The sequence below is a fragment of the Typopeltis vanoorti genome, chromosome 17 (assembly GCF_054136105.1).
Source record: "Typopeltis vanoorti isolate ZY-2024b chromosome 17, IOZ_Tvanoo_1.0, whole genome shotgun sequence".
Classification (NCBI taxonomy): domain Eukaryota; kingdom Metazoa; phylum Arthropoda; class Arachnida; order Uropygi; family Thelyphonidae; genus Typopeltis; species Typopeltis vanoorti.
In genome coordinates, this window is record NC_143565.1 from 79,895,415 (window position 1) to 79,919,850 (window position 24,436).

Here is a 24,436-nt window from a genome sequence, read left to right on the forward strand (position 1 = left end):
TTCAGGGTAATTGCTGAGTAAGAGGGTGATCGTACAATTTTCTACTTATATTAATACAAAAATATAAATCACTCAAGACGAAGTAGGATACTAGCAACAAATAAATTACAATACAGTTTTCAGATGGGACAAATAAATTTGGGAAGAAATGCTTACGTACAATATGAATAAAATGGTAAAATAATAATAAAAACGCTTGACATTCCATGTTGAATATGATCCAAAATACCTGTCTTCTTCTCACTGTATTAAATAGATTTACGATTGGCAATCTTGTTAATGTTAGCAGTATTTCCAAAAAAATAAAATAAATAAAGTACCCTGCCCTACTTTCGATGTGGTATTCAGAATAGCATTTTTTCCTTTACTCTTGACTAAATAAATTGTATTTACTGAGAGGGAAAACTATTCTTAAAATAAGCAAAGTAACTCAGTTCACTGAAAATCCTTATGTTAGAAACAGTTTATTATTACAGCAAGATAACAATACAGCGTCTTATAATACATTATCATCTTCATCACATTGTTGATATGCAACAATGTGATGAATTGTTGCATCGGCTATACAGGATGCTCTGATAGTACAGTACTATATATGAAAAGTTGACATTATTATCTTATATATACAGTTGTATAAAATAATGGTAAACGTATACAAATATTATATACAAGAGATTATTAAAATTTTTCAGAATTAGCGAATGACTAAATCTGCAACGATCATAGCCTATATAGCTTTCCTATAAAAGATTCATGAGTGGTGATACTCTTTCAAAAATATGCAAAAGATTAGACTATCAATGAAGTGCAATTTATCATAATGAATGCAGTTTCATAAGGATTATCCAAATATCGCATATTGAATTAAAATTATATGACTGATTCATTTGAAATTATTTTGGAGGTTATGCTTTTTATCTAAACGAGCTAAACTGTATGCTTCAAGATAACAAGTAATTTTTATCCTAATTGTAACAACATAAATTAATTTTAAGATAATGGAAGTCTTCGAAAAGAAATATTTTGACTTATACAAAAATTAGTTAGAATATATTATTCTCACTGGAAAAAAAATAATGGAGGTTAATGTGCGCTTCAAAAAATATACATTTAGTTTTGTTCAACTATTCATGAAGAAAGTGGATTGTGACCTTAACTTCAAAGTCAGCTGACTTATGTTAAATTTTATTATGAAGTCGAAGTAAGATAGCTACTTCAGTTATGCTACTTGTACAGTGAATTATAGTTTGCATGCAGATTACTGCCAAAACTATGAATATTATAAATAATATTTATAAATCATAATTATTTTGCTTTAGGTGGATAAAGATTATCTCTATCTGCGCTGCTAAATTCAAAAATATTCCATTTATGATATTGACATATGTAGATATCAACAAGGAAACGTATAAAATACAGTATCGTAAAAATATAGTGTCGTTATAAATGCAAGCACACCCATTATTTACTCGATAACTAACTGTTGATGTTCATATTAGAAAAGAGTGGATATTACAAATATTTCGGTGATCGTTTTGGCATATTTTAATTATGCGTATTTGGGAAACTGTATCTCCATAAAAAGGCAAGGATGACCATAATGATTCCAATCATCAGAAACCAACCCAGATCGGTGGAATGTTTTTTTCTATTCACTGAGCCCTTGTGAAATGGTTCTCGAAATCTTTTTTCCCAGTTTAAAATAGCTTCCCGTGCTCCAGACCACTTATGAGGTCCTTGAAGACGATACTGGTAAGGAAAACATGGCGCAGTAAGACATGTCCAAAATAACTTTGGATCTGTAAAAAACATATGCAATAAATTAGGCTTAGCTCCAATGAGAGTGGCTATAGTGTCCAAATATGGTAACCAATAAGTCATTATACGATGGCGAGAGCTAGGAATAAAAGTCATCCTGATTACTGTGTTCATAATTTTTACATCTTCTTCCATTTTAGTCGTTGGAGGAAGCTGAAGTTTTCCGTTGATCACAAGAGCAGCCCACCTTGACTGCAATTCAAGAGCAGGACACAGAGCACCTAAAGTTTCAATCAAACCAATGACTGCAAGAGTAGGATGAGAAAGTTTTGGAAGAAACACATATTTATACAATTGAACCCCGCTGTCACTGTCAAATACATTTTCATCAAGGAAAGGGAATTTAATATTATATCCTGTAGCCAGAACTACAGCATCCAACATCGTCAAATCTTTATCTCCTTCAAACAAAGCACCCTTTTCGGAAAATTTTAATATTCCCTTCTTTAAAACGATACCTCCACACAGGAGCCGAGCTTGAAAGTTGTCGGTAATAGTTGGATGTTGACTTGGAGGTTTGTGTTTGGGAGTTAAACCATAGAAGTCATGATTTATTGTACCGTAGATCGTTTTTTCGAACTTAGAGCTCAACATATTGTAAGGTAAATAACTACTGATGAAGTTATCCCATCGAGAAAAGAAGTCAAATGCTTTTCCATTAGATAATAGACGTGTAGCTATCCAGGCTCCTCTTCTAGTACTTAAATATACCTGAAGAAAGAGAGAAAAAGCACGTTAGATTTAGCCAAATAGTGAGTAATGCAAATTTAAATTAGCGAGTAGGGGGGGGGAAATAAAAGTGATATTGATAAAAGTGATTGGTTCTCATGATAATTTTTATTATTGAAATATTTTACGGAAGAAGTTGAGTACCATGTATATCTAATGCTTGAAAGATTTTGTGATATACCGTATATATGTGATAGAAATAATAAACACATTTTAATAAAAGTCTAAAATTTATTAAGAAATATATTCAAAAACGTATTTTACAAATGAGAAATATCAGTACTGAATAAGCTGAATCTTCAACCTTTCATAAATATATGTATATAGACGTGTGTGTGTGTGTGTGTGTGTGTGTGTTGTCAGCAAAACATTGGATGGATTGATGCATAAGTTTATTTGCAAAAATGTCAAAAAAAGAATGTGAATAGAATCAAATATATTTTACAGAAAATTCACTAAGTTAATGGATGGATTGTATTGTTAATATTCATGATAATCAATTTTTTTCTGTAACTTCTACATCGGGAAGGTTATAAAAATGATAAATACTATTTATTATTTATTATTTGTATTTTATACACAATCAGAAAATCGCATTCAAGGGACTAAACACGGAACTTTTACAAGCGACTTCACACCTCCAATAAACGGGACAGCGGTCTATCACAGAGCGATGAAATTTAGCTACACCGACCGAAAGACGTTCTATGTCCAATGAAAATAGGGACTGGAAGACTACGCATCCTGTTGGTTAAAGAGCATGCCAACTATGGGGTAATTGGAATTGATGAATTTAATCTAACAGGAATCACAGAGAAGATTTAACTGACGTTTATAAGTTTGTTTAGGATATACCTATAACATAAAACAGTAAGAGTTTATTGCACTTAGCTTTTCTTTCTTTCTTCAGCAGTAAGTGAATTGATCTCCTAGTGTGTCTCTTATTTTTCTTTTATTTTAAATAATGTAATGTAATATAATATACAGGGTGGTTCAAAATTCCACGTACAAATTTCGAGGGGAGGTAGAGAACATCAAAATCAACCATATTCACATAGGAAAGCATGATCACGGAAGGTACTAACAGGGACACAAAGATACAGAAATAACAAGGCAGTAAGTAGTGTATAAAACTTTATTAGGCGTAACTGAACAGTTCAATAGTAGTTGGATACATAATATGGTAAACGAGGTGCATGTCTGCCATCTCAGCGTTCGTAAAACGACGCTTGTTCTTCGTACGACGTCAAAAAGATTGAATGAGGAAGCCCCAATTGCTCACCTGGAGGGCTGGCGAACAGCGCCACCTATCACTTTCGGGTGGCGTTTCCGGTCATGCTTTCCCATGTGAATAGGGTTGATCTTGATGTTCGCTACCTCCCCTCAAAGTTTGTACGTGGAATTTTGAACCACCCTGCATATGACATAAAAGAAGATATTTCCAAATCTTGATATTTATATTGTTTTTATCTCTAAGTTATCCAGAATGAAGAGGTACAAACCTTTTCGCATACGTAGCTAAGTTCTACGGCAGCGTCCACGGCAGAATTTCCAATTCCGATAACTGCAACAGTTTTGCCTTCATATCCCTTACCGTGTTTTACACTGTGAGAATGCGACACTTTTCCTTTGAACTCCTTCATCCCAGGGATCTCTGGAATATGTGGAAACGAATTATGACCAATGCACACCATCACACCATGGAATATACCTTGAGATGTATTATTGTCTTGGGTATTTCTTACCGTCACCACCCACTTTCCAGTGACCTCATAGTCGGAGGACTTCGATACTTTTATAACTTCTTGGTGGTACTTTATGTGACGTAACAAATCGAAATTTTTCGCATACATCTGATAGTATTCCAAGGCCTGTTTGTTGCTCAGGAAGCATGAGAAGTTACCTGGTGGGGGGAAGTCGCTGTACGCGCTGGATTCTTTATTGGTATTCATGACGGTTGACTTCATTACTGAAGGAATATGGTCAATATCTTCATCCCGATATCTCCATACTCCACCAAAATCATTCGTTTTTTCAAAGCAGACCACATCCATCTGTTCTTCTTTGCATGCTTTTATTGCTGCTAGACCACTAACTCCTGCTCCAATCACGGCAATTTTCTTCGTCTCTGCCATTCTAACTACAAATAGAGAGAATCTATGAGCAGTTCAATTTTTGAAAACAATTTGTATTTATTAATTAAAGTAGTTAGCATGATCCTGATTTCGTAAAATTTTAATTGATAAATAGTAAATAAATAGTAAAAGAAAATGCATCTTAAACGTAACTCAGTTGCCCTCCATTATCCCCTCAAAGCGTACATTACAAAGATTGATGCAAGGCAATCACGATGACATTAAGAAACTTAAAGTCGCAAAACGTTATCATGGCTAAATGAATTTTGAGAGCTTATTAATGTAACGTATACTATGTACGTGTTTCGAAAATCACTGCCTCGCTCTTCCCACCGATGCCAAGTGTCGCCCAGACCGACTCATTTGTTGATCAGAAGGTGTTGATCAGATCAAGAATTGTTTTTGGAGCAATTAAAATATGTAAAAGTTGTTTTAAATTAGTGTCCCTCTATAGGCGAATCGTCTTCGGTGTGAGAAAACTGTCTCTTTGAGGGCAAAAATTAGTTTTTCGGGCGAAAAAAAAATATTACGCATCACGCTAGCCACAATGTAACGCTGTTTGACGAAAGATAAAGACCATATAACAAATGAGGAAATACTTAATTTTTAAAATCGCGAATAAATAATAGAATATGCGTTTGTGGCATGCTATACTGTATGTGATTCATAGATGCGTAGGCAATATATACATTGCATTAATTAATACATAGCATTAATTGATGCAACGTATATATTGCATTGATTTCATAATGAGAACATTATGAAAAAAGTGCAGTTAATCGTAATAAAAATAATGCATTGGTGTAGAATTTATGTATCAGACATGCGAAACCAGGAATGAGACAGTCAACACTTTTATTTAAAGAAAAGGGTAAATTTTTTATTGATCTAAATTAACTAAAACCTGTATTGAAACCAATATTTTTCTAACTATTTATATTATGAATTTTATACAATGATGTGAACAAAAATAAACCAAAATCCTTGGAAGTTTTTCAACGTCTTATATGACTGAAAATGGTCTTAGTTCAGTAAACTTAGATGCATCTCAATAAACATTGTATTTATAATTATTCAAAGTGTGGATACCTTTTTGTGTCGCCCCTGTATTTATTTACTTGGTTCTTGCGGTCTTCTGAGATGTCTCTTTCTGTAAAGAGAAAAGGGCGTTTTATTTTCTAGTAGACAGAAAGAATTTAAGATTCCAGATTGGCAGATCTAGGCGCGCGCATAAGTGAAATTTGCCATGTCAAGAAGAGTGATTGGGATGGACTGTTACTAACCATGTAACTGCAAGAGAAGCAAACATTCATAAAATCTTGAAATCTTTTGGAATTAAAACAGAATGAAAGATCGCTTTGATTCTTTTATCGAAATATAATGATTAATATGCACACATGATAACTGGTTTGTTTTTACTGCCAATAGATGGCGTATGTTCAAGAAAATGCACTAAAAGAAGAACAGATTCGATACATGTTTTCTCTACTCTGTTGTGAACCACTACCAATCCGTAGCAGAAAATCCCAATTCATTTTAGACAATTTATTTTTACTTATTTGGAAAAGTGCTGATTGCGATCGTCTGAAAAATGAATTATTCAGTTATTTATTGTTTGTTTTATTAGTCTTTGATAATACGACGGGTCCATTTAAACACATAGCTTTCCATTTATCCGTTTTGATCACGATTATCAAAAACAGCTTCTAAAAATATCTTCCTGGAATGACTTTTCCCATTAAATAAGCTCCCCCCAACACACACAGAAACTGTAAAAAAAAACGGAATTCCGCATTCAGGAGAAGGATACTTGCAACACCCTCCGAGGTATAATGCAGACCGTAGATGCACGATTATGACTATTTGTTTTCTACTTTCCGCTGTAGGGAAATAATTTCATGAAATTAGAACCACGTGACTCTCTCATGATATAATGGGAAATACGTTATCATAAAAAAAAATTAAATAAAATGCCCTTTAAAATACTTAAAGTGTTAGTCGGACTGATCACTTGGTATGAACTGCTCATGAATATTTCAACCGCACTTCTTTCATGTTTCGCTATTCTAAATATAATTTCTCGCAAAAATTAAATGACTCCGCAGATAATACCGCAGAACTTGCTACGGTATTATAGTTAAAAAAATAAATGCTACTTTTGCGAGTGAATTTCTGTCAGGGCACTGCAAGGATTCTCTTCAAATCCGGTGATAACTTTCACCATTCTCTACTTTGAAAGGGAATGTACGCAATGTCCTGAAGGATTGCATGCTAAATGGGACGGAACTTACAAAACAGTACAGAACAATAAGCTAATAGTTATTTCCCATGAATCATTCTTGAAAATTAATTGAAACAGAACTGTATAAAATAATAACTTGCATTATAAATCAGACTAAGATACTATAAACTAAGTGTTATTAATTATTAGTAGTCAGAAATGGGAAATTTTTGATGGTATAGGTTTGAGTGATGCGACTAAAACCATTGAAAATGTGAGAAGCCTTCTCTAACATGGCTATTAACCACCAAATGTTATTCAATTTGATATCATTGGTCTTACAGTGTTCTCAAGCAGGTGTCGCGGATAGCAAATATTTTCTGATTCAGTGTTCAGTTGTGTTCATGCTTGACGATATATCATTTTCAATATAAGATTGTTCCAACTTCTACTTCAAACTGTAGGCTGAAGGACTTAAGTCTATTTCGCCCCGTCCCTTCATTTGATCAGTCGATTTTTTTTTTTTTACTTGTACGACCAATGTCCAATTCAGTGTTCAACGAATTCTGCGATTCTGAATGCATGAGTTGTACGTCTTATTCATCCATAGTCTATACATACCACTATAAAGGTGATAGCCCTAACATAACCTCTCTCCAGGTGTCGTGGGATCTCCCTAACAAGGTGAAGAGTCCATTTTGTAATATTATCGATCCAGGTGATTCTAGGTCGTCTCTGGTAGCAGAAGTCAAACCTCCTAGTGCTATTTAAGATAAAATTATCAGCCACCAGAGGTGTTTTCGACATATTTAGTAATAGTTTTTTGTATTCTCTCAATGGACCGGACTTTCCTTCGTTTTACAGGGTCCAGTAGATTGGTTCGATACTCACTGGTATTATGAAACTAAAGATTTCTAAGTTGTTCTTAATTATTCCATTTCTAACATGATCGAGTGATGTCACTCCAATTACACCACTTCTGAGGAACTGCATTTCTGCGACATATGTCGATATATTATTAAAGATCCTTATTAATATTTATTCAGTTTAGCATACGATCTTACTTCACTATAAATTACTTTTGCAGTAGCCTCTCTATAAATTAATCTCCCGCTGTGGTCCGTATTTTATGAGAAATTGCAATAGAGAAGAAAATCAGGCAAGTCATCAGTTGAACTTAAAAAGCAAAACATTTAATTCAATTCAGACATCTTATACATTATGAATTTACTCTGATTAAGTAATCTGCAATTGCTAAGGAATGAATATTAATGATTCAGATTCTCAATCTCTATCATAGCATGCATGACAAAGAACTTCATTTATAGTTTACAAATTCAACTTGATAGATCAAACTTATTCTTCAATACTAAGGCCATTTGTTAACTGAATTACTAAGTTAGCTCCACGTGCTCTCACACTATTTCATCCACAAAAGAAGGCGCGAGATCCAAAGCGTAAGAAAGCCTAAGAATGCCCTTCTAGGCGCTGAAAGCTGCACGACCTTTTTAAATTGCGCGCCACACGTTCACCCTACGTCATCGAGTTCTCCTCCCCTATATCCATCTCACCCTACGTCACCCAGTACTCAGCGCCACACACAGAATCCTAACGTATTCTTCGGAGTGTATGAGTGTGTGTGTGGGGGGGGGGGGGGGGGGAGGTAACAGCTTCCTTACCAAAAGGGTGCACGTGTAGATTCTAGGCTACTTTTACTTAATCGGATTATCTTTTTCTCCCAGCAATTTATAAGTACTTACACAAAAGCAGTAAGGTTTAAACAATTTAGCAATTTACAATACTTTACATCATAACATAAATAAATGAAAGATTCTCAGTTTAGTAATATTTTGGTAAATTACAAGAATTTAGTTTATCTGATATATCAATAACTGATTCAAAATGCAAGCCCATATTAAGTCTGTAGGAAACGTGAATTAATTCAATTGTTAAGTTTCATTCAGAACTTAACAATTGAAATATTTTGTATGTTTGTTATTTTATGTATCTCAGATATATCTTGAAACACCTTTGTAATGTATTTTGGTCACTAGATAAAATCACTTGATTATCTGCAAACATAAGATTTTTAATTTAAAAAAAAATCGGAGATATAACGTTTACTCTTAACTGAGTTTTCCAATTTCTGATAAGTCCAGGTATAAGTTAAATGCGAATAGTTCTTTACATTTCTCAGAGTTTCTCTCTTTTACATTATCGAATGATTTATCATAATCTATAAAGAGTGGATGGAATTCTTTATTGATCAAGCTATATGTTAAAAATCATTTTTATTGTGTGTTATACAGAGGATTGCATTTGTCATACTTCGATATATTGCTTTTAAATATTTTAAAATATATTTATGCATGCAGATTTCTGATGCGTACCATAATGTATTCACCACTTAAAAATGCCTTTAAGTTATAGATGAATTTCTTTCCTAGTTTAAGACCGCCCCGATGCTTATCGAACGCCTAAAATGGCCTTGAAAAAGTCCTACGTTTGGTTTGTAACAAGATTTATAGATTTATAATCCTTAAATCACCAATGGTTTATAACCTTTCGTAGTGGGATGCGCATAAAAACAAGAAAGAAAAAATATTACTGAAAAAGAATAACAAACTAGAAGTTCGCTGATATGGAAAGAGACATTTAATTTTCACATTTAACTACTTATATTCGAATATCTTTGGAACGTGCACACATCAGGGGTGTCATGATTTCTTTGGCTTTAGTTGTTTGAGAAAGGAGGTCGTTGAGGGTGTTGTCTGGGCAAGGTAACTTTCTGCGACATTTGAAGCATGCCTTGTTAATATGCTGTGTAACTAGGACAGGTCACTGGAGCAGTAATGCTTACAAACTTTTAGAGAATTTTTTTTTATTTAATTGGTTTCGTGTTCAGTAATGTATCTCTAAATTAAAATTAAAAATTAAGGGGATTCATTTAGCTGGAAGGTAGTGCATAAATAACATTTCGTTCTTTTGATTAGCACTGATATGATAAAAAGCCTGTGTAGCTCAGTGGATGTGGCGTTTGCATACCACGGCGCTTGGCCGCACGAAGGAAGACTTGGTTTCGAGTCTAGTCGGCGACTAGAGGAAATTTTTCTAAACCTGTTTTCGACCGGTTCCCGAGTTAGTCGATCTCTGGCACGGGGAAGCGGGTTTTTCCTCCTGGAAACTCGGTTTTTCGTCCCGTAAACTCAAGAAAATCGACCATAGAACACACATTATTTCAGATATTAAATATATTGTGGTAGGGTTAGGGACCACGAGATGGCGGCACATTTCAGCCTTCTCTCTTCACTGTGTACCGCTTAATTAGTGATAGCCTTGGGCCATCTATCTCTGATTGGTACCAGTGGAGATTGAACTGCCCACTCAGTCTCCAAAAGTTAGATAGGGCTAAATGGCCTCGCCTACTCCCCGTATACGGGAATAAAAAGGCGTTAGCTGATTTTTTTTTAATGATAAAACATGGTTCTTTATATTATTTCATGTTGCTTAATTGATGACCGATAATTAGGTGTAGAAGAACAGGAAAAAAAAGTAAAATAATAAAATAACCAATGACGTGTATATTCAAAGGATCGCAGTTTTTCTAAACATGAACGTTTCTGTGTTAGAGGGCTACTAAAGAGAAAGAAAAACAAAATGAAAAGGAAATATTTTAAACAATGAAGGAAAAATGCTGATACAGTGCATCAACATCGTATGGTACTCTATCTTCTCACGATAGACCGGAATGAGGAAGACATGGTTATTGTTAATTTGGATCAGAGACTAAAGAAAACCATTGATTTCCTAAACCTAAAAATTGCCCTAAGCAGTAAAAAGCTTATCTTTCGAATCTGCTACAAATCGGAAAACAGGATAACCACTTGTGGTACAACGCATATCACTTACCCTCCATCGCTAACTGCGGTAATCATAACACGCTTAAAAATACGGCAAGCTACATTTAGATTTGCAAGAATTAAGCTTTTATTTTTTTTTTCGTTGCTTCCACCAGGAAAGGTTATTTGTAAACCTATAGTACATTTTGTACTGTACTGTGGGTGAATTAAGATCAACGTAATCTATGATGTTCTGTGGGTTTCAAATCAGACGATTTGCAAACATAATAGTAGTATTTAGATATTAAGACATGATACTAGACAGAACAAAAGTCGCTGAGCTAATAGTGGACCCCGGTGTCTCATTGATTCTCGTGGTGAACGCAGGTTGTCCCGGAGTGTGCAAGCCAACAGAAAAAAAATTGCACAATGGCTGACCATTGAATTTAACTAGGGAATGAGTGCGGTTTCTCAGACAAAAGAAACCAACGTTCCCCACTCCATATGGACTTCTAAAATAGGCGCACAGTCAAGGTATTCATGTCTATGCTTAATCATCGATGATTAGGACTATATTTTGCATCTGCAAGTCATTGGACCATTCAAGACTGAACAAAAATTAAATTGTATTTTTCATATTAATTTCGTTTCCATCTATGGAGGATTATGCAATAAGCCGAGGACAGAATCACCGAGACGTCATAGTCCAGCAAAACCACGAAGAAGGTAGTAGCGTTACAGTACAGGGGATGCTTTCTGAGAAATCTTTTTGGAGCTCTGATATCTATAGACTACTATGAATACTACAAAGCGCATATTCCTTTCGAATAATCACGCGGATTCCTTCATGATGATGATTGCACAGGTGTGTTCCGATGACATTCGAGAGTGATTCGCCGAACACGATAACACCGAATTTCCTGTGTCATCATGGCCGCCGAATTCGCCTGATTTGAAACCCATAGAACATCAAGCATTACGTTGATCGAGAGATCAGTACTTTAAATCCTCAGTTTCGAACGCTCACATATCTACGGAAAGTAATCTTGACAGCATGATACATCATGAACTCTATAAGACCGCGTAGGAACAGTTCTGGCACCTAGATTGGGCTACAAACTACACCCATCCACCCACACACACACACACACAGGCAATTGAATAAGAAACTTTTATTTAATGCCGTGTTGGACCTCCTTTAGTGCGAATTACAGCACAGATGCGGTTTGGCATAGATTCCACAATGTGTTGGATTGCATCTACGTCTACAACAAACCAGGCATTCACCAGACAGTCCTTTAACTAGCTCAGATTTGACAGAAGAGGAATTTGGTCCAGGATCTGTTTTAACATGTCCCACACATTCTCAATAGACTTCAGATCCGGGCTTTGGAGTGATCAGGAAAGGTTGTGGAAGTCGCTGTCATGCTCGCTGAATCACTGCTGAACAATTCTTCAGCGATGGACCGTAGCATTCTCGTCCATGACACAACCGTCACCTACTGGATAAAAAGTCAACATTGTAGGATTGACTTGATTGGCAAGAATATTCAGATATTACTCGGACGACACCCGACCTTCCAGCAATATCATGGAACCGTTCCATACCAACAGAACATGGCCTACACCATGACAACACCTCTACAACCTTCCGTTGTATTTATAAGATAAGCTGCGTTCATTGCTTCATGATGCTACCGCCAAACTCTTTGCCTACCGTCGATACAGAACAAGTCGTACTGTGACTTCTCGGGTCACATGACTTTTATCAAGGTGTTCCTGACACTACTGTAGACGACCTTTGCGGTTCTTCACAGAAATCAGTGGTTTCCGTATCGGCATGCGACTGCCAATACAGATGCCCTTCAATTCCCTGCCCATAGTGCGGTGAGATGTATCGCGAACAGCCTTCATTACATGCTTTGGTCAACTGCTGCACACACAGGAAGTTTGTCCGTATGTTTATCCGTACAATCCTTCCCAGACCACCGCGATGTCGAAACTGACAGAATGGTCTTAGAACCACAGGTAGCCCTCTTAGAACAAAGCGATGGGGATTATTTTTCCACTGATTAAATACCTCGGATATCTCACATTTTGAGAAACCAGTCAGCTCTGCTGTTTTCGAAATGGTGGCTTCAGCCACCCTTGTACCTACAATAAGTCCTTTATCGAACTCCGAAAGATCGTTTGTTTTTTCCATTGTGATAAACACCACTTATGATTATTGACCAGAAGCATTCTTAAATAGTTGCCTAGAATACGTGGTGACGCACTTGACCCTATTATTGTGCATATACGTTGCGTATATGACCTTTACGTGTATCTGCACAAAGGTTTCTAATTTAGTCGTCGGTATGCGTATTAGGATGGTTGTAATAATATTTTGACTGATGAAAATAGGATTAACTGTGCATATGTATGACATTTATATCACATTGTCATATATATGACATTTATACTGGCTCGTCCGTCGCCCAGTATAAAAAGGGACGCGTCCTGGACTTAGGCAGAGGATCTAGGTCGCAAAATATGTATCTAGTGGAGACTGTAGCTACAATGAGTCCATCTACAGTGCACAATGATAGAAGAATATTAGTAGGAACATAACTGCAGATCTCTACGGGATGATGATAGAACTGATGAAGGAATTGAAACATGTAAAATGGGACGTTGTGGACCTTTCAGAGATAAGAAGCAAAGAAGAAACGCTTGCAATTCAAAGATGGACATCTACTCTACCACTGTGAATGTGACAGAAACTCAACTGGTGACGTAGGATTCCTAATAAATAAAACAATCAAGGATAATGTCCTGTTTGTTAGTAAAATAACATCAAGAATAGCTGAACTAAGTCTCTTCATAAATAAAAGATACCAACTGAAAATTATACAAATATACATCCCAACTATCGACCATCCAGATGAAGAGATTGAAGATTTTTATGAAACATTAGAATCCACATTAAATAATTCTAAAAATTCTACATAATTATAATGGGTGACTTTAATGCCAAGAGTGGAAGCAGAGATGACCATCTGAACTCCATCAGTAAATTTGGATTTGGACAGAGAAACGAAAGAGGAGAAAGACTTATTGAATTCGCAGAAGAAAATAACCTCTTTATTATGCTTTTTCAAGAAGACAATAAACCAAAAATGGACTTGGAGAAGCCTAAATGGACAAACTTCCAATGAAGTAGACTTCAGAAGACAACAGAAGATATATAATAAATAATACCGAAGTGCTTAATAGATTTAATACTGGAAGTGAAAGTAAGGGCAAAAGTATGGATCAACAAAAAATGGGAACGGAATAAGCTCATAAGCAAAGAGTCCAATTTAGTGAATCTACAAAACCTCTACCACAATAAAAGCTTTATAGAATCACTCAAAAATGAACTAAACAATTTAGACACAGCTACTACCCTCGATGATGCTAATGATATATTAATCTATCTTGAATTGTGCACTAGAAATAGGAGGTGTAAAAAGGCACCAAAGAGAGGAAAACTAAGACAGGAAACCTTAGATCTGATGAAGAAAAGAGATATGAAAAGAGATTTGAATGACACCAATAAAATAGAATATCCTGAAATTTGTAAAACTATACGTAAAAGGATGAAACATGAACTTAGATCGTATAATACTAGGAAAATTAAAGAAAAAAACAATAGCAATGTGTAGGTCCTAAGACGAATATTATCAGTTGGAACAAAAGAAATAGATGCTGTAAGAGGAAAAAATGGTGAACTTATAAAAAATAGAGATGAAATCAAAAGAATTCAGGAATTTTATACTGAACTCTATGAAGACAAGGACCGAGACATCCAAGAATCATTTATGGATAACTCGAGTGAGGAAGAACATGATGCCCCTGAGATCTTGCAAGGTGAAATGAAAATGGCATTGCGGGAAATGAAGGGTGGAAAGGCTCCAGGAGAAGATGGAATTATGGTAGACTTCTTAAAACTGAGAGGAAGTCCTGTCATCAAACAGCTGACTAAACTCCTTAATAAATGTCTAACACAGAAAAATTCCAAAAAATTGGAACAATTCACTTCGAATATTAATTTTTAAAAAGAGCAATAAGGAAGAAATAAAAAAAAACTACAGACCTATGAGCCTACTCCTCGCCATATATAAAGTCTTCACAAAGATTATAAGTAATAGAATAAAATCTAAATTAGAGGGACTGCAATTCTGTGAACAAGCTGGATTTAGAAAGAAATACAATACTTTGGACCATATTCACACATTAAGACAGATAATTGAAAAATCAATTGAATACAACAAACCCTTATGCCTGGCCTATATAGAACTACGAAAAAGCATTTGATTCAGTTAAAACATCTACAACACGAAAAGAACTTGACACCCAGGTAATTGAGAAACCATATATTGAAACACTAAAACATAATTACAATAATGCATCTTCTGTAATTAAATTATATAAAAACAGTGAAAAGTTTCCAATACAAAAACGCATCCGGCAAGACACCATATCTCCCAAATTATTTACAGCTGCACCAGAAGAAGTTTTTATAAGCCTTGATTGGGGAAACAAAAGGAATAAACATAAATGGAGAAAGGCTGCATCATCTGAAATTTGTAGATGATATTGTCCTAATAGCAGATAATGTTGAAGATCTGTAAGAAAGGCTAAATCAGTTAAATGAAGCCTCCAGAGTAATTGGATTAAAAATAAATAGAGAAAAACAAAAATAATGATAAATAAATATATAAACTGTAGAACTGTCAAAGTTGAAAACCATGAAAGAGAACAAGTTACTTCATATGTATATTTGGGCCAGTTGTTATCCTTTGAGGATTGCCAAAGAAAATAGATTGAAAGAAGAATTCACCTTGGATGAATGGCTTATGGGAAAATGAGAAACATATTCAGAAGTGGCATCTCTATGAGTCTAAAACGTAAAGCTTTCGACCAGTGCATACTTCCTGTCCTAACATACGGAGGAGAAACATGAACTTTAACAGAATCCCTAAAAAAAAGCTGAGAAAAACACAAAATCGCATGGAGAGGAGTATGCTAAAAATAGCATTAAGAGATAGGAAGACAAATACCTGGATAAGATCTCAAGCAGGTGTCATGGATGTTGTAAAATACATTAAACAGGCTAAGTGGAGATGGGCTGGCCATATTGCCAGATGCAGCGATTGGAAATGGACTAGAAAAACAACAGAGTGGAGATCAATGGATGCAGCAAGACAAAGAGGAAGACCGAGATGAAGGTGGAGGAATGAACTGGAACAAATTGCAGGAGTGAGATGGATGGGAGAGGCAGAAAACCGAGTGGTCTGAAAAATCATGGGGGAAGACCTTTGTCCAGCAGTGGACAGAACCAAAAGGTTAAAGAAGAAGATGCGTATTAGGATGGTTGTAATAATATTTTGACTGATGCAAATAGGATCAATTGTGCATATGTATGACATTTATATCACACACAGATAGCATATCTTTCATCCATTAGCGACCAAAAACAAACAATGATGCCGCTGACCGTAGAGTCATATATAATATAACACCTTTCGAAAATATTCGAAGTATAGAAGAAGGAAACGTTATCGATATCAAAGACAGATAATTGTCCCTTTCAAAATAGAGAGAGAATACAAAAGGATAAATAATTACCATCAACGTTAAAACATTTAAAACTATTTTTAAAATGTACCTTTTGAAACTTCCTCCCTCAGCCACTTACCCATTTTCTAAAATGGACCATCCCAGAACACAAATCTTGACTTCCTGCATTCTAGCCGATAACCTACAAATCGAAAGAAACATTTTCCTTCTTCCAGTCTGCAAGAAGATGATAACTGCCTCATATTTCATCGTGTTGACATAGAAGGCCACTGTTTCGTCTTTAAAATAGTTTTCCTCTTTTATATCCTTTCTATTGCTTAGTTGTATGACAACGCTTCTGCTGTTTAGCCAAGTTATAGATTAATTCCATTTTATATTTTTATTATTATTTTAAGGTTGGATTATATACCGAGTCGTTTGCACTTCATTCTGTTAATTCTAAACTCTGTTCTTGTACTTGTAATTATTAGTTTTTATTCTATTCAGATATCATTCACAGTACTAAATCATTATGTAGACGTAAACGTTTTTCTTCAACGATAATAACTGTCCTAATTGTAATTCTATATGTCTGTCCAGCCGATAGTCCAATAAGATAAAGTTATTGGATTGTTGAACACACCGTGGAGAATCCCACATTCGAAGGTATAGCAGTTAAATGGTTATTAGGATCAGCTGATGATGGTACACAGGACAATCCAATGGTAAAGCGTCAAGAACCTTCCTGATCAGCTAGTAAAAGATACTACCGTCACTTACCAGGTGGTACTTGAAGGGAATGAAATGAGTCCGAGTGGGCGGGGGGGGGGACAATCTAGGCCAAGTAATGGAGTAGAAACTGGGCGTTCTCTCTCTCTCTCTCTCTGTGAGAGGTGTGTCTGTAGCTCTTTCACCTTCACTACATGTCCGCACTCTTTAATGCTTTCTTAACAATAAACAACTATGAAAGACAGAGAGAACTATGAAAGACAGAGAGAAATTCGTTAGTATTGTGGATAAATTTTTTCTTCAAAAAATAAGAAAAACAAACCTTCAATCTAATCCCTTCCAAAAAAAAAAAACATCGCAAAAAATCGACAAACTCATCTCAAAAAAAAGATGAGTTTGTCGATTTTTTGAAATTGGAAAATTCCAATCTCCATACACTACTGTTCTTAACAGAATCTCAACCTTTACTGTCTATCTCAACTTTCTATGTTGTACCATGCCCAATTGCTTCTGCCGCATGTTTGAAATACACACACACACACACACACACACACACACACACACACACACACACACACACACACACACACACACAGTGACTCAAACTTTCCTTGTCCCCATTTCATTCATTTGCTGTGGTTATCGCCCTCCAAATTCTGACAACTACTGACCTTTTCCACTATCTCTCAGGGAAGCTTAATCATTTGCAATCCAAATACCCAAACACCGACTCATTCATTCTTGGTGCCTTCAACGTTCCCAAACTCGAAATGGCTTCAGACCCACCAATGAAATTGGCAGGCCGGCTGAAAATAAATTTTCCTTCAGCAACAATCTTTCACAAACTATCCACTTATCTACCAGACCACCAGATAATCCTGTCCACTTTCTTCCAACACCATTCACCTCTTCTTAATCGGTTTTCTGATAAATACTGTACATATCAGCCATTCTCTTGGTAGTTCAGACCATAACCTTATTAAAATCACCTTTCCAGCAGAACGCCATTCATCTATCACTATCAGTTTTTTGTTCTTTGGACTATAATAATAATGTCAAATAGGATGATGACGTTTACCCATCATTTTTGTTTTTGGGGGATGACTCCAGTTTATCTTCGAAACCAGATACCTTCTCCAATAGAATAACTGAAATATATTCTTACTGCCATGGAGGAATATGATCCCCCACACTCTTCCCAAAAGCCTGAACCACTATCCAAACGTTGGTTTTCAAACAAGTGTGCTAAAGCAGCTCAAAAGAATTCTGCATACTGCAACGGGTTTTAAACCAGAACTCAAGCTTCCCACTCAGCCTAGAGAGCAGCTGAGTGGGTTCTGTTAAAAAAAAAACTATCGGCCAATCAAAATCTGACTTCGAAAAAGTCAAATGAAACAAACTTGCCTCCTGCTCAAATGGAAATCGCGTCTTCTGATCCCTTTCAAAGGCCGTTTCCTGCAATTTCTATCCATCCATGTCTTATTCCATTTTTCTCACATCTAGATGGTTGCATTCTAACATCACCCAAAGGGGTTGACCTCTTTTCACCATTTTCCTCCTCCATACCCTTCCAGCTATGGTCAAAACAAACTTATGCTCATGAACTTGCATCAGGAATGGACGCGTTATTGGTATCCAAGCTATTAGGGATTATCGGATGTCTTTTTGGATAAAAATCTGAATGACTAATCCGCACTCAAGCCATCCATTCCGTTCCTGATGTTAGTTCTCAAACAGTTTTGACTACAGCTGGAAGGATATGTGACAGAAGAATGATGGGACATCCCAACTGCGGGCAAAACTTGTCCTCCCAAAGTAACACCCATCCTGCAATCTCTCATAATCATCGGCGATCTAACATTAAGCAGGAAAAGCAGCCCACATATAGCCAACCAAATTTAGCCACCTTACTCACCTCACCTCACTTCTACCGAAAACAATGGAGAAAGTCATTAAAAGTCAACTTGTTCACCACGTAGAAACCAACTAGTTGATCATTGGCCACCAATATGCATCCGTCACTCTCAGTCTACAGCAGATCTCCTTGCCAACATCACCCACACATGGAACCAAGCTATGAAATGGCCTAGTGAAACTCATATTTCCAAAGCTTTTGACTGAGTATGACACAAACGCCTACTTAAGTTACCATCGTATAGTCTATACCAGTGTTTCTCAACCTGTCCGCGGACCACAGAAGGTCTGCGAAGATGGAACAGGTGGTCCGCAGAGAGACTTAGATTAATTAAATATATATATATATGTATTTTAGTTATCCAAACAAATCAAAATTGAATAAATAAGTCAAAATTATTGAAATCAAATACAGACTTAAAAACAAATCGGGTTCAGAATGTTCAAAGTTCACTTCATCCCTCTTGTTATTCGTCATTCTGCAGCTACAAATTATTGCAGTGCCAGAATGACGAGTAATAAAAGAGGGATGAAGTGAACAACAATATAGTTTTATTGCTTCCGCCTTCCCTTGCTGTTTTGTCAGATCTAAAGTGAACATGTGTTATCCACATTTCAACCAATTGCTTGTTATTTATTGATTTTTATTACTGAAGGTTTTCCTCCTTCAACCAAGGCTCAGTGATACCAAGGCTAAATGATAAGTGAGTTAACCCCGGTATGTATATATTTATATATTTTTCGGAAACGTTTTTAATAATGGAAAAGTGGCTTAGAACTAGGACTTTGAAAAGAAGAGCAAATGAAACAGGTGATGCTAACCCTAATTGTGATGCACGTATTGTAACCGCGAGTAAATCTGATACTATTAAAGTAGAAGAAAGAAGCAGTTCAAAGAAAAAAATACAGTAGGAAATATAACAGTTCATTGGAATTCCGGTTTACTTGGTGTGGAGATGAAAGTGAACAGAAACCTCAATGTGTTTTGTGTTATGAAGTGTTGTCGAACGAGTGCATGAAACCTGCGAAACTCCGACATTTAGAAACTAACATTGATGTGAAAAATAAGCCAATTGAAAAAAAAAAAAAAAATCAGCAACTCTTATCGATATTAAATCATGGGAAAGATATAGTTTCGGCCATGGGTTCCATTAATAGGAAAGCAATGGAAGCATCCTATCTCTTAAGTTTGTGCATAGCAAAAACAGGGAAACCTCAATCTATCGGGGAAAATTTACTACTTCCACATATAAAAGATGTGGTAAAAACTATGTTTGGCAACAAGTTGCTAAAATATGTTGATTTCATTCCTCTTTCAAATGACACTGTCCATCTCAGAATTAATGATATGGCAGGTGACGTAGAATCTCAGTGAATCGAAAGAATTAAGAAGAGCCCTTATTATGCGTTACAAATAGACGAAACTACTGATGTTACAGATGATGAGTAGTTTATATGCTACGTATGATATTATCATGCGCATATACGTAAGATATGCGCATGATAACAACATTCATGATGATATTGTGTTTTGTAGAACTTTGTCATCCCGAACAACTGGAGAAGAAATATTTCACACTCTCAATAATTACATAATACACAAAGGGATCCAGTGGGGAAAATGAATGGGCTTTTGTTCGGAATGCGCTTGTGCCCTTACATGCAGGCATAGTTGGGGGTTCTTTCTATGGTCAAGAAAGTAGCCCCGGATATGAATCGGGTATATTGTTTGTGAAAAAATGTATGACATAGGGAAAGGTTGGCCTCCAAAGTTATATAAGGAATGCCATCCAACGGAATGCCACCAGAATTTAAAACTGTACTCTGCAACGCTGTAAAGCTAGTTAATTAATTTTATTAAGATCGATCGTTAAATAACAGTTTATTTTCAGTACTCTGCGATGAAATGGACTTTTGCTTCATTCTGAAATTCGCAAAAACAGGGAAACTAGTGGAAAGCTAGCGAATAAGTACTAAACAAGATTATTTCAATTAAGGCACGAAATTTTATTGTTTATAAATGAACGTAATTCTAATTTTGCGTCACCTCTTGTTCACGAAGCATAATTATCACCACTATTCTATCTTTCAGACATTTTTTTCGAAATTAAATGAACTAAATTTCTCCTTTCAGGGAAATTCTTTAACTGTTCTTGATGCCTACAACAAAATAAAGGCATTCGAGGGGAGAAAAAAAACTGGTGTTGTGCATTAGTTATGTAAAAGATAGATAATTTGCATCTTTTCCTACATTGGAATCCTTTTTAGTGGAAAATGATCTTTGTTGATTCTGAGTTTTCGGAAAGGGTTGGTGACCATCTCAAAACTCTGAAACAGAATTTTGAAACATTTTCCGTATAAGTTTTGTAAAAAATTTCCCTATCGTTACGGGAATACTCCGGATTTTTGTAATTTTGTCCATGCCCTTATTCACAGATCACCCTATACTTCAATTCCTTTAACAGTTTCGCTGAAAACAGTACATTTAATTCATCTTTTCTTTCGATAAACCTTGAGATGTCTATGTATCACTAGCTAGAAGAACTTCCATAATCAATTCCCTAAGCACTGATTGTCTGGCTATATCTTAGTAGGATGAGAACAACCTTCTCAATCTCAATGTCGCCAAATGCAAAATTGTCTTATTTCACACAAGAAAGACCGTTCTTAATTTTTAATCACTTTTTGACAATGTCCAGATCTTTATTGAAGATTGGATATTTCCTCTTGTGCTAACTGATACCTCTAGCATCTCTTGGCATAAGCACATCTCAACCATGACTTCCTTTGCATCGAAAAATCTGTGTTTTGCATATAAATAACGAACTCATTATTTATATGCAACTTTTGTCAATACTCACCTCCCAAATATCGCTCACTTAGAATACTGTTCACAAATACCGGCCTCGCTGGCCAAGTGGATGGCATATCGTGGATGACTTTGTGTATCTCCTGTAAGCTTTGAGAACTTATAGTTCATGACAATTCGAACAGTGTTATTAGATTAATGCGAAATGTTTGTTTACATATTTTGTAAAAATGATTATGCTAAGCTGCTTTGCCTGATGCTATCTTTCGCTTCCTCCTGCCTAGTTGAACAGATGCATAATACCGGTTTTACGTTGCCATGCGCAGACACTGTCGCTAAAACAGTTTTCCACTACAACTGAAGTAAACATGTAGCTCACTAGTATACAAACATAAGATATTCGTGATCCTGCTGCACTAAAAATAAATCTAGTAAGTTCACTGTTTCTTAATTATGTTAATTTTATTAACGTAGTTCTCAATAATGCATTTCTCATACACAAGCTAAATAGCATCTCTTTCTCTCTCTCATCTTTCCCATTATCTCTTTCTAGTCTTATTTATTTTGCTAGTATCAGATCGAGATGTTAATTTCCTCAGAATCAAGTAATATTTTAGATGTTTGAGCTTGGTAAGAAAATAAAGCCTTAGAGTTTCTAAATATTGATAACTTCATGTCATGCAAATAGTCTTCATTAACTCAAAATTTAATAAGAGTATGAGTTATTTTATTTTTAATATTTTTAATTTTTTTAAAAATTTCACATGTCAATTTTGCATGAAAATTTCACGATACCAATCTTTCGAATATTAGTTATCGCAATAACTAATTATGAGTTAATATGGTTTGCTATTTCTAGATATTTTCATAATGTACACGATAGCGTTCTTGATAGGACAGAATTATTTCTCTATTTGATCATACAATATACAAATCAGGAAACGCACGTAGAGAGTGACAACCCAGGCACATCAGCGCGATTACTTAACTACGTTACTGAATAAACACAGGCAAGAACATACTGCATCCCAAGATAGAATTAATGTCCTTTGTGAACCATTAAAATCCTGAGCGAACACCCGAAATATAAATCCACAACGTGTCACTCATCCACTGAAGTTAATTCCAGTGGTTCTTCAAAAAAAAAAAAAAAAGGGTGTCATGTGATCTTCACATGTGCTATTATTCACACAATACTAGACTGACCATATTTCCTTGAGACAAAAACGGGACATTGGGATGGCTAAAACGGATAAAAATATTCTCTCAACAGGTGCTGTACTTCCTGGAAGACAAAGAATAAACTACAATATTACAAAAGTCTTGAAAGTCTAGACGTTTTTTTGCTCATTTCAGAAAAAATCTGTACCCATCTACCTCATACAGAAATGTTTCCATGTATCCAACTGCCTCACAATTATAGATTTTATGAGGGTCCACTGATCCACAAACGATTATAGGTTATGAATAATAATTTATGATTGACCAATATTAAAGTATATTTAGAGTTTTTATTAAAAACGGGACAAAATTGACATTTTTATTAAAACGACGGACGGCCGGGAAATATAAAAAAAAAAAGGTACTGTCTCGTTCAAAACGGTACGTATGGTCAGCCTACACAATAACATTATTTAGTTTTGAATAATATTAATATCGGTCAATGCATATATACAAATATAGATTCTAGCATGGACTCGGTCACCATGGGAGAAGTAGACTCAACCTCCCGCATTAGGGAGGATGGACCTTCACCCAGCCGTGGGGATTCTACTGGCTGATCATCATCATTTCAATCCCCTAACATTATTATTACCGACTGAGCTACAGAAACACGGAGACTCGACAGATATCCCCTCAAACAGTGTAGAAGTGTTTCTTTTCTTGAGTGAATGCTTCCCAAATGTTTTTTTTTTTTTAATTTTAAATCATATGAACATTGTCAGTTACAGACGATATCCTCCCCGTCTAATGAATCACTTTCGAATAAAGAACTTCGTGAATCACTGTCCAAATCCTTGTAAAACTATAACATATCATATTATTATGATGAGCTCTAAACAGTAATTAATCGGAAACCAATCAATAAGTCGAGTCTATCATTTATAGATGGAATTTAGTCATTAGCCGGGACTATATACGAGTACATTAAATCTAAAATTAAGAATCGTTTATAGTAATAAATTATTGAAATTCCATTTATTTTATAATGAAATACGACATGTTTAGGATAAATGATCAAAATGATTTAAATCCTGCGTTCAATATAGTCATTCAAATTATTCAAATCGAGTAACAGTAACATTGATACTTAACTTCAAAATTCATCCAAAATCATGCACACTGCACTGACCCACTAATATTGGAGTGAGTGAGTGAGAGAGAGAATGAGAAATAGCGAGAGAAAGGCAAATAGCGAGACAGACACACAAGATCTACAAGTCTCTTCCTATAAACATGTATAATATCGAAACCGGTCTTACCACTTAAAGATGTACTTATTATGCATTGGGAGATTATGATCTAAAAACAAATAGTACATTCATGTTAGGAGAATAAAAAAAATATTAAAAACTTATATGAAATCCAATTCGAACAAAATACATTACCAAATCAATCGCTACGAACTACGTGACCTTGTACGACACGCTGTCACCGC

General features: G+C 35.5%; 1 protein-coding gene across 2 annotated transcripts; it reads right to left on the reverse strand.

Moving 5' to 3' along the window:
• Nucleotides 1–475: 475 nt before the first annotated feature.
• On the reverse strand, nt 476–24,436 carry LOC150097537 (flavin-containing monooxygenase 5-like). 2 transcript variants are annotated; one of them, XM_090407342.1, is made up of 4 exons: nt 24,387–24,423; nt 5,772–5,832; nt 4,050–4,687; nt 476–2,529 (listed from the first exon to the last, which is right to left on the reverse strand). In XM_090407342.1, exons 3-4 carry the CDS (start codon nt 4,680–4,682, stop codon nt 1,546–1,548), a joined length of 1,617 nt encoding a protein of 538 aa, XP_090263468.1. In that variant the 5' UTR covers nt 4,683–4,687; nt 5,772–5,832; nt 24,387–24,423; the 3' UTR covers nt 476–1,545. The 2 variants fall into 2 exon arrangements, with proteins under 2 accessions (XP_090263468.1, XP_090263469.1); XM_090407343.1 differs by lacking the exon at nt 5,772–5,832 and having other exon boundaries at nt 24,387–24,436.

What these genes read in the sequence shown, in the direction of transcription:
- LOC150097537 (XM_090407343.1), bottom strand. Translation starts at nt 4,682, where the DNA reads ATGGCAGAGACGAAGAAAATTGCCGTGATTGGAGCAGGAGTTAGTGGT. An exon ending in TTAGCTACGTATGCGAAAAG is followed by an intron (nt 2,530 to 4,049) that starts GTTTGTACCTCT and finishes CTCTTTCTTCAG; the next exon opens with GTATATTTAAGTACTAGAAG.